Source organism: Euleptes europaea, chromosome 18, assembly GCF_029931775.1.
Source record: "Euleptes europaea isolate rEulEur1 chromosome 18, rEulEur1.hap1, whole genome shotgun sequence".
In the NCBI taxonomy this organism is placed as follows: Eukaryota; Metazoa; Chordata; class Lepidosauria; order Squamata; family Sphaerodactylidae; genus Euleptes; species Euleptes europaea.
Genome location: NC_079329.1, coordinates 15,225,265 through 15,237,064, shown reverse-complemented (window position 1 = coordinate 15,237,064; position 11,800 = coordinate 15,225,265). Strand labels below are relative to the sequence as shown.

Sequence of the window (11,800 nt, the reverse complement as noted above, 5' to 3'; positions counted from 1 at the left end):
CAGTTGAGTGTAATTAGGTAGTTTATTCCTTGTTGTATTTGTTAGTATATAGTCCCCTTTACTTAGATTATGCATTTACTTACCCTAAACAGTTTCCCAATTAACCATTTGTATTCCCTTTTTGGGTTTAATAAATAACAAGAAAGGGAAGGGAAGGGAGGAAGGAAGGAAAGAAGGAAAGAAGGAAAGAAAGAAAGAAAGAAAGAGAAAGCAAGCAAGCTCAGGAGGCATCTGCCAATGCGTCCTCAGAAGCATTCATTCAGAAGTAGCTGCCTCCCTCATAGAATGCCCCTGAGCTTGAAACTTCCCACCATTTTGTGACTGGCTCCAGGTCTCATGGCAGCCATTTTGTGGTTGGCTGTATCTCCCCCCAGCAGCCATTTTGTAGGGGTGCCCACTAACAGTTCTCAAAGTTTCAGAAGTGCCCCACAGACTCAGAGTTGGCGATCCTCAACTAAGATATTGAGTAAAGAAACAAGAACTTGAGCCTGACGGACATTCACATGAATGACTATATTTGAGGTTCTCCTCAGTGGTGTTTTAATAGTTTCATTTAACAGCTCTGGCTTGGGGGAGTTTCTAGGTATCCACCTAAAATTTTCATCTTTGTCTCTCTAGGACTACCTTGTGTTGAGTGATGGCCTCTGCTGCCTTCCAGATCTTGGGCATGGCCCTATCCGTGGTGGGATGGATCGGTGCGATTGTCACATGTGCCCTGCCCATGTGGAAGGTCACAGCTTTCATCGGCAACAACATTGTGACCGCTCAGATCACCTGGGAGGGGCTGTGGATGACCTGCGTGGTGCAGAGCACAGGCCAGATGCAGTGTAAGGTCTACGACTCCATGCTGGCCCTGCCTCAAGACCTACAAGCTGCCCGGGCCCTCATGGTCATCTCGGTGCTTCTGGCCGTCCTGGGCCTCCTGATAGGCATCGTGGGAGCCAAGTGCACCAACTGCGTGGAGGATGAGAGCGCCAAGGCCCGGATCATCGTCGTCTCGGGTGCCATCTTTGTGGTGGCGGGAGTCCTGTGCCTGATCCCTGTCTGCTGGTCTGCCAACACCATCATCCGTGACTTCTACAACCCGGTGGTGATGGAGTCTCTGAAGAGAGAGCTGGGGGCTTCCCTCTACCTCGGCTGGGCGGCCGCCGCCTTGATGACCTTTGGAGGGGCCCTGCTGTGCTGCAACTGCCCCAAGAAGGATGCCAACAACTACAGCGCCCGCTACACGGCAGCCGCCTCCCAGCCCCGCAGCGATTACCCCAGCAAGAACTACGTCTAGGAGCTCCACCTCCGGAAGCCGCCATCTTTCTGAAAGCTCAGTGCTGTTGGGTAGGACACCGCACAATGAATGCCCCCGAATTGAAAGCAGAGTATCTCGCTCCCAAGATTTCCATCCTGTTTGGCCCATCAGTATTTTTTTCTCTCGCCACGGTTACCGCATCCTTGTACCAACTTCCTCTTGAAGTGCAGAACTCTATTGGAGAACATTGTGGACTGATGGTTAGCATCCTCTTTTTAGGTCGCTGGCGTGCCGCGTCTCAAAAATCGTCTCTCCAGATAGTTCCTGAGAAGTGTCTGTGTTTCTTTGGAAGCTCGGCTTGGGGTGCTCAACAAGAGACTTGGCTTCCAGCCATGCCCTGTAGAGCAGCTCCTCTTCCACAGGATCTCCGTTTGGAGCGAGAGAAGCGCACCGAGCCCAGTCAATAAAGCTGTGATGTGTTTTTAAGATGTTGCTTTTAAGTCAAGGCTGCGTAGCCTCTTGTTGCTAATCTGCCAATTAACCTTGCATGCATTTCATATCGGAAGCCAGTTTTTTTTAGTATGTCTGAATAACATTGCAGGTGTGTGTGTTTTTAGTATGTCTGAATAAAATTGCAGATTTTTTTTGTAAATAGCAACTTGTCTTCATTATTGATGGGATCTGCAAGGGTGATTGGGAAGCACTGCTGAGCCCCAGAACATTCCTCCAAGGCTGAAGCATATTCTCGAAGCAAGTAAAATAGCTGCCTTCATTATGTAACTGTCAAAGGGTTGCCAGGTCCCCCTTCGCCACCGGTGGGAGGTTTTTGGGGTGGAACCTGAGGAGGGCGGGGTTTGGGGAGGGGAGGGACTTTAATGCCCTAGAGTCCAATAGCCAAAGCTGCCATTTTCTCCAGGTGATCTGATCTCTATCAGCTGGAGATCAGTTGTAAAGAGGTTGGCAACCCTAAACTGCCACCACCCCAAGAACATAAGAAAGGCCATGCTGGATCAGACCAAGGATGGAAGGCTGAGACCACCTTGAGCCAGCTACTTGAAACCGATTTCCAGGTACTAGCTGGAGATCTCCTGCTATTTCAACTGATTTGTGTCAGTGTCTGTGTATTTGGGTGTGTGTGTGTTGTGAGCTGTTGGCCTGGCATCTTGATTTATCAGTTTACAAACACAGCTCACATCTCAAACTGGGAGCAGCAACCTTGGAGGAGAGGCTTCTGCGGAAAGGAACAGACAGCAAATCCCCACAATTCCCCTTCTTTAATCCCCCCTGGTTTTAGTGGGGTTCAATTGCAAGGTCGCTTATCAGGCCATCAATTGGGAGAGGTGAAATTGGGGACAGGCTGAGAGTGTTCTGCTCCTCCTATAAATCAACACTGATTTCCAGCTGCAGGAAAGGCAGGCTGCATTTGGATACTTCCCCGGTCCAAAGCAAGATATCTTGAGCTGCTGTAAGCTTTTAATTGTGGGTTTTTTTTAAACCAAGAATTGAATTTGACTGTAAATCGAAGAAGGCGCATTATTAAATCCCAGAGACCAACAAGCAGCAGCTAGGCATTGGGTTGAATTTGAATTGCCAGCATGGTGTAGTGGTTAAAAGCGGTGGTTTGGAATGGTGGACTCTGATCAGGATAACCGGGTTTGATTCCCCACTCCTCCACATGAGCAGCGGAGGCTAATCTGGTGAGCTGGATTTGTTTCCCCACTCCTACACCCGAAGCCAGCTGGGTGACCCTGGGCTAGTCACAATTCTCTCAGCCTCACCTACCTCAAAGGGTGTCTGTTGTGGGGAGGGGAAAGGGAGGTGATTGTAAGTCAATTTGAGTCTCCCTTAAGTGGTAGAGAAAGTTGGCATATAAAAACCAACTCTTCTTCTTCTCTGCTTTACCTCCTGACCCCCCCTTCCGTTATACTTGGCTTTGGTCCATGCAGATCCCACAATCTCCAGCGTAGCCTTTTCGGTTTTCAAAAGGGTCCCTTCCTCATTTGGCAATGCTAAAACTGATAGGGTCCATTTCGCCACATCAGGCCTGCTGGGTGACGTTGGGCCGGTCACAGTCCTGGCCACGAGGAGGCAGACAATAGCAAATCACCTCCAGACATCTCTTGCCTTGAAAACCCTATGTGGTCACCATAAATCACCTGTGACTTGACAGTACACACACACAGTACACACTATGTAATATGTTTTCTCTCTGCCCCACCCCATCCTGTGTATACAGATTCAGGAGTTATGGAAGGTACAGTATTTACAAGGATTTTTTTCTAGGAATGCCATCAAAAAGGAGATGCTCATCTTAAAGTTACATATAAGTCACAGCCGTGTTGTATATTAAGAAACTTTTAGTGTATAACATTTTAAATGGAGGTGTCATCTTACATAAGGCCCATCATGTCCAGCAGTCTGTTCACACAGTGGCCAACCAGGTGCCTTTAGGAAGCCCACAAACAAGACAACTGTAGCAGCATTGTCCTGCCTGTGTCCCACAGCACCTCATAAGAGTTTAGGGTTGCTAATTCCATCTTGGAAAATTCCTGCAGATTTGAGGACTGTACCTGGGAAGAGCAAAGTTTGGGAAGGGAGCTCAGTGGGGATGTGATGCCCTAGATTCCTCCCTCCACCATTTCCTCTAGGGGAAATGATCTTGATAGCTTGGACATCATAAGAACATAAGAAAAGCCCTGCTGGAACAGACCAAGGTCCATCAAGTCCAGCAGTCTGTTCACACAGTGGCCAACCAGGTGCCTCTAGGAAGCCCACAAACAAGACGACTGCAGCAGAATTTTCCTGCCTGTGTTCCCCAGCACCTCATATAATAGGCATGCTCCTCAGATCCTGGAGAGAATAGGTATGCGTCATGACTAGTATTCATTTTGACCAGTAGCCACAGGTAGCCCTATCCTCCTTGAATACGTCCACTCTCCTCTTAAAGCCTTCCAAGTTGGCATCCATCACATGCTGGGGCAGGGAGTTCCACAGTTTAACTACATTCAGGGTAGTCTTTTCAAGCAAACTTTGTTCCTGAAAAGGGATGACCAGGTCACAGGCTCTCCTGAATGCCCATAAAACTGTAAAGGGTTCTTGGCTCAACCCACCCCCACCCCGCTTGTGCTCAGCCACCCCTTGAACTTGAGAAGTGTGTTTAATCCCCTGCTTTCATTTTGTACTATAAATAATTTCTGGGCCTAATCCCCCCCCCCAAATGGCTGTAACTAGGACTGATTTTGAATTCCTCATCTCTCCATGAAAGCTCCAGTTTGATTCTCCGGCTCAGGGTTGAATAAGCCTTCCATCCAAGGTCGGTAAAATGAGTACCCAGCCTGCTGGGGGTAAAGAGAAGATGACTGGGGAAGGCACTTGCAAACCACCCCGTAAAACAAAAAGTCTGCCTAGTAAATGTCGGGATTTGACATCACCCCATGGGTCAGGAACCTTGAAAAGTAGGGTTGCCAGCCTCCAGGTGAGGCCCCATAGATGATCTGGAGTTACAACTGCTCTACAGACTACAGAGACCTGATTCCCCTGGAGAAAAGGGCTCTTTTTGAGGGTAAACTCTATGGCATTATACCCTGCTGAGCTCCTTCCCTTCCCCAAACCCTCCCCAAGCTCTACCCCCCCCCCAAATTTCCAGAGTCGGCACCCTAAACTATGAAAATATAAATGAAACATATTAAAAGAAACAAAAATAAGGAACATTCACTTATCCCAAGCTGTAACCCCTTTTTTTCCTGGCTGTATTCTCCAAATGGATTCTTTCAAAACAAACTTAATATTTTTAAACAACTCGGCTTGGGATGCAGTGGGCATTGGTAGATGCTCTCTGATATTTCTCCCCTGGAAGCTTCTACAAGGACACCTCGGAAAGAAGGCGCATTGCTGAGTTGTTTGTTCCGTTTGTGGTTATTTGCATTTGCTAAGTGGCTCTTTTTGGCACGCACCTTTCATGCTTCGGATCAATGCAAAACATACAAAAGAATTAACCACCAATGGAGGACACCAAAGCCATTACCAGACTAAATAGCATTTCTAGTCTTCAGGAATAAAGCTTCACTGAATCGGCCCACTTTCACACTTCCACTATATATAACAATGTGTCATGAGAATGGAACATATTATGACCTAGCACAATAACTTCATAAGCGCATATAGGGGGCTGTTCTGAATTTTGCTGAGATCACTAAAGGCAATAAGGTTAATACTTAATAGCTAGATTCGAGATCAGTAGCACTTTAGAGAACAATGAGATTTGGGGAGTATAAGATTTTGAGGACCTGGCCTGGATGGCCCAGGCTAGCCTGATCTCGTCAGATCTCAGAAGCTAAGCAGGGTCAGCCCTGGTTAGTATTTGGATGGGAGACCACCAAGGAAGACCAGGGTTGCTGTGCAGAGGAAGGCACTGGCAAACCACCTCTGTTAGTCTCTTGCCATGAAAACCCCAAAGAAGGGGTCGCCATAAGTCGGCTGCAACTTGACGGCACTTTACACACACACACACACAAGATTCTGAGAGTCAAAGTCAAAGCTCGCTTTGACAGATACCATTCATCAGGGAGCTTTGACTCAGGAAAGCTTGAGAGAGCCAGCGTGGTGTAGTGGTTAAGAGCAGCAGACTCTAATCTGGTGAACCGGGTTGGTTTCCCCACTCCTATGCACGAAGCCCGCTGGGTGACCTTGGGCTAGTCACAGTTTTCTTAGAGCTGTCTCAGCCTCACCTACCTCACAAGGTGTCTATTGGGGGAGGGAAGACTCCTTAACCACTTCATGACAGCTTCTTAAGAAAGGAAATACAGAATCCCAAGATGGTACCGAGTTGTTTTCTGTTGCTCCAGAAGGTCGGAACAGAACCAACGGGTTGAAATTAAATCAAAAGAATTTCTGTCTAGACATTAAGAAGACTTTTCTAATCGAGCGGTTCCTCAGTGGAACAGGCTTCCTTGGGAGGTGGTGAGCTCTCCTTACCTAGAGGTTAGATGGCCATCGGTCAGCAATGCTGATTCTATGACCTTGGGCAGTTCAAAGGAGGGAGGGCATCTTGGCCGTCTTCTGGGCATGGAGTGGGGGTCACTGGGGGTGTGGGGGGGAGGTAGTTGTGAATTTCCTGCATTTTGCAGGGGGTTGGACTAAATGACCCTGGTGGTCTCTTCCAACTCTATGATTCTATGACTTAGAAGGAAACCATGAAAGACTCTTCCGTCTCACACAAACCCTGTCTGTCCTAGAAAATGGGACATTCCTAGTAGGGGCGTGCACTTCAAAATACTCATTTAAATTGTGGGTCATGTATTTTTAAAGGTCATGATTTTCAGTACTCCACAATTTTGGGAGGTTCATTACTGTTTTTGTAATGTTTGAGGGTGCAGTTTTCAAGACTGGGAATTTCAGTACCCCAAAAATCAGCACCCCAAAAATCAGAGATGTCTGTAGGGTAACCAAACCTCACAGCAGTCTAGGAGCCTGCCCGCCCAGTATTTTCAGGCTGTAACTCTAAAGTTTAAAATATCTGTGACTACAATATCTCAAAGATCACTTCGGCTTGTACAGGCCTGTCAGCGGAATTCCTTCTCTGTGTGTCCCCATGTCAGAAGTACAGACTGGGTGGCTGTCTATCCTTTTGGGCGTTCTCCAGCAAATGCCAGAAGATCCTTTTTACAAGGGTTTTTACTAGTTACTCTGTGTAATGCTTTTTAATGGATGCTGATTTTAACTGCTGATGGGTTTAATATTGTTGGGTTTCACAATCTGATCAAGAGATGGTTAAGAGGATAATTAGGAGCTATTAGCTGGCGGGTGGCTTTGCTTTTAATAGCAATTTTATTATAGTTGTTTTGACTCGCAACCCACCCATTTTATGGATGGAATTGATACAAGATAGAAATGACTTTAATAGATAAATAACTGGGCTGAGCATATTTCTGCTTCCCGGTTCTTATTTTCAACCCTAACTCCAAAACAAGTTTTGAGCTCCCCTCCCTCTAGGGTTGCCAACCTCCAGGTACTAGCTGGAGATCGCCTGCTATTACAACTGATCTCCAACCAATAGAGATCAGTTCACCTGAAGAAAATGTCTGCTTTGGCAATTGGACTCTATGGCATTGACGCCCTCCCCAAACCCTGCCCTCCTCAGGTTCCACCCCAAAAACCTCCCACCGGTGGCAAAGAGGGACCTGGCAACCCTAGCTAGCAAATAAATTAATAACTACAGTACCTAAGCTTTCATTCCTTACAATGCAAACTGTGCGGACTTACTCCAGTTGGAACCCATTGTTTTAAATATCAGTGGCTTTAGACCGGAGTAACTGGGCACATGGTTACAATGCTAGGTTGTGCATGCAGCTGGGTGCCGAATAAAGGAACTGAGAACCCAAAACCAGCTGCAGTCTTATGTAAATCTTTAGTTTATGGAGGGATGTAAATTCCTTCAAGACTTTGCCCCTCGGCTATGAGCCATATGCATATTCTGGTCAATGGGCAATTTGAATGAAAGGCCCAGAAGGGAACGCTAATTAACATATTGGGAAGCTAGAATTGTATGGTTCAGTGTGTAGTTGTTTTTTCCTTTTTAAATTACTTTTATTATTTTAGGGCAACTATTTTTTTTATTGTCCTGACCTGGATGGCCCAGGCTAGCCTGATCTTGTAAAATCTCAGAAGCTAAGCAGGGTCAGCCCTGGTTAGTATTGGGATGGGAGACCACCAAGGAATACCAAGGCTGATATGCAGAGGAAGGCACTGGCAAACCACCTCTGTTAGTCTCTTGCCATGAAAACCCCAAAAGGGGTCGCAATAAGTCGGCTGCGACTTGACGGCACTTCTTACACACACACACACATTATTTTTATTACTTTTCTGTCCAAACTTGCCTTTTGAAGATTGTGACCAGGTAGGAAAGGTGTTTTATCCCCCTCCCTTGCTATTCGGTTAATGTTTTTTTGTTCTACTATATGCCTTTTTATTTACCTCGTGATCTTTTCCGTCAACCCAAACAATGGGCATTGTTGACTTCCCTGACATTTTAATGAATTAACATGTAACAGAACAAGTTCTTTCCCACCCAAACCCGCTCTGTGGGTGATGTGGCAACACTGCGGACATGTTCAATAGCGGTGTGTGTGTGTGTGTGTGAGAGACTGAACAGTCGGATAAGTAAGCGCAGGTTTAGACAGCTGGAGAATTGTGTCCCTGTGCAAAATGGGCCAAAAGGAGGAAAGCAGGGAGTAAGATGTTCAGATTTGAGGAGCAGCATGAGAAACGTGGCCATCTGGACACATCCTTTTAAATAGGGTTGCCAACTTCCAGGTACCAGCTCGATCTCCTGCTATTACTGAAAGAGATCGGTTCCCCTGGAGGAAATGCCCGCTTTGGCAACTGGACTCTATGGCATTGAAGTCCCTCCCCTTCCCTCCCCAAACCCTCCCCTCCTCAGGCTCCGCCCCAAAAACCTCCCACCGGTTGCAAAGAGGGATCTGGCAACCCTACTTTTAAAACATGGGATTGGATCCAGCCAAGTTTTCCACTCAATCGTGCCCCATTCTTAGGGTTGCCAGCTCTGGGTTGGGAAACACCTGGATATTTGTGGGGGGGGGGGAGGCTGAGGAGGGCGGGGTTTGGGGAGGGGAGAGACTTCAATGCCATAGAGACCAATCTGAGCAAGGGTCTTCTTAACCAGCTACTGTTCTGGGGTCCTTAGACTAGTAAGAGAAGCTGGAATTACAGGCAAGGAAACAGCTGGTATCCTGGGGGCAACAGAGTAGGGGATCCCCAGGTTCCACCTGGGGAGCGGCTGTGGCTCCATGGTAGAGCATCTGCTAGACATGCAGAAGATCCCAGGTTCAATCCCCGACATCTCCAGTTAATGGGACTAGGCAAGTAGATGATGTGAAAGACCTCTGCCTGAGACCCTGGAGAGCCGCTGCCGGTCAGAGTAGACAATACTGCCTTTGATGGACCAAGGGTCTGATTCAGTATAAGGCAGCTTCATGTGTTCATGTACTTGGGCTGGAGATGAGGGCGTCCGCTTGCCATTTCTTCACAGAGGGCTCCTCCTCGCGGCAGCTTGTCCATCGTAACAGCCCCCATCCCAGTCCCCCCCCTCTCCTTTCCTCCCACCTCGTGCCCATCCGGACGAAGGAGAGCCTCTCTCATGCCAAGGAGCCCGGGCCTCCTCCTGCTGACGTGTCTGCCTGCGGAAGGCTCTGCCTGGCACTGGAATGTCCTGGTACCCCTCCAAGCCGGGCAGGGGTCTCGCATTACAGAGGAGCTGACTGCTGGGCCTGCATCCAAGAAAACTGGAGGGGCGGGGGGGGCGGGGGAAGAAGTACAGGTCAGCACGTCTGTGTGCTTGTCGGAAGAGGGGGAAGCTGCCAGGCCCTTCCCCTCTGGCTGCCTGGATAGAAAGCATCTGGGTGCCCCTCAACAAAAAAAATGTCCTTGACCTGAAGCGTTGGCACGGCGCACAAGTCTTTGGGAGAAAGGTGGAGGGGTCGCCGCGTCCCTTCTTCTATACACTTCTCTAAAAACCTCGATTCAAGGGGAAAAAAACGCCTCCATTCTTCCCACAACTTCACTTTCATTGTGGTGCGTTTGGCTCAAATGAAACTTGCCCTCTGTTGATAAGGAAAGGATGATAGCAGGCGAGTGGATAGCGCTGGGGGGGTAATTTTATCCCTCATTCTTCTTCAAAGAGAATCTTGTTCTCCGAAGATATTAAGTTCTCCTGAGGCAGGCCCTCGTTTGACCCAGAGCTCAGAACAGGAACCTCATTTGAAGGGAAGGCTTCGGCGCTGGCTTATGAAAAGTCAAGAGTACCTCTGAGCAGGTGCAAAGAGCGTTTCTTCCACAAATGTGTTATCTCCCCACACACATCTCAGATTTAGGGTTGCCAACCTTTAAGGGAGGATTGGAAATCTCCTAGAATTACATCGGATCTCCAGATGACGGAGATCGGTTCCCCCCGGAGAAAATGGCTGCTTTGGAAGGTGGGCTCAATGGCATTATACCTAGCGTTGCCAAGTTCCTCTTCGCCACCGCCGGGAGGTTTTTGGGGCGGAGCCTGAGGAGGGTGCGGATTGGGGAGGGACTTCAATGCCATAGCGTCCAATGGCCAAAGTGGCTATTTTTCTCCTGGTGAACTGATCTCTATTGGCTGGAGATCAGTTGTAATAGCAGGAGATCTCCAACTAGTTCCTGGAGGTTGGCAACCCTACATAGGGCCCAATTGCCAAAGCAGCCATTTTCTCCAGGGGAACTGATCTCTGTTGCCTGGAGATCAGTTGTAATAGCAGGAGACCTCCAGCCACCACCTGGCAACCCTACTCCCGCTCCTTTCCATAACTGTAGCCAGTTCCAGCACACCAAGGGTGAGATCAGAGCTTCTGATTCAAAGGGAAGGTTACACTTTCAGGCACGATCTCCGGCACCTCTCTGCCGTTGACTGTGAACCGTTGCCGCTCCCTAGCGCACCACTGCAAGCGCAGCAATATTGCAGCGTTCCTGGGCCCAGAGGGGCTATTTATTTCTGCTACTGAACTTTTATGCAACATGCCAGGGTGTGTGTGAAGTGGTAAAGGACAGTGCCCCAGAGCAGGTGCCTTTTTTCCATAACTAGCACCAGTCCCATAAAACAAAGCACAAAGGGGTAACGGCTTCCGGGGGTGAGCCATGGCACTGTCCTGTTAGAAATTAGTCTTCGTGTTGTACACTGAACAACCTCTTGACGTACACACTCATGAACACATGAAGCTGCCTTCTACTGAACCAGACCCTTGGTCCATCCAAGCCGGTACTGTCTACTCAGACTGGCAGTGGCTCTCCAGGGTCTCAGGCAGAGGGTCTTTCACATCACCTACTCGCCTAGTCCCTTTAACTGGAGACGCCGGGGATTGAACCTGGGACCTTCTACATGCCAAGCAGAGGCTCTACCACGGAGCCACAGCCCCTCCCCGCAACACAGAACATGCACTTTTGTTCTCCCTCCCATTCCCATCCTTTCACATTTAGGTTTCGCTCCCTTTTCCCTCCCCAGCCCTCAAAAAAGAAGACCGAGACATCCAGATTACAAACATTTGGTTTTATCTGAATAACGCCGTTTTGAGAAAGACAACACAAAGCGAGGCTGGGGAGAGGACCACAAAAAGAGCCCCGCAGGTGACCCCAGTCTTATTCCAGTCAAGAAATTAGCTCAGAGAGTTGCCCCCCCTTCCCCGTCTGTTATTGGGAAACCTCTGAAGAAAAGGAACTGGCGTGAGGACAGTATGCTTCTCCTTCACTCCCCAAAATCCATCCACTACCAGAAAAAGTTGAGAACGGGTATGATCATGGCTAGTATCCATTTTTACTAGTAGCCACGAATAGCCCTCTCCTCCATGAAAATGTCCCCTCCCCTCTTAAAGCCCTCCAAGTTGGCAGCCATCACATCCTGGTGCAGGGAGTTCCACACTTTAACTATGCACTGTGTGAAGAACTAGCTCCCTTTTATCAGTTTTGAATCCCTCACCCTCCAGCTTCAGCCAATGACCCCGCATTCTAGTACCATGAGAGAGGGAG

The 11,800-nt window shown here is 48.4% G+C and overlaps 1 protein-coding gene across 1 annotated transcript; it reads left to right on the top strand.

Annotated features, from left to right (window-relative positions):
• The first annotated feature begins 630 nt into the window (after nt 1–630).
• LOC130490956 (claudin-4-like) lies at nt 631–1,282 on the top strand. Its single transcript, XM_056864771.1, has one exon. It carries the CDS (start codon nt 638–640, stop codon nt 1,280–1,282), a length of 645 nt encoding a protein of 214 aa, XP_056720749.1. The 5' UTR covers nt 631–637.
• Nucleotides 1,283–11,800: the final 10,518 nt, after the last annotated feature.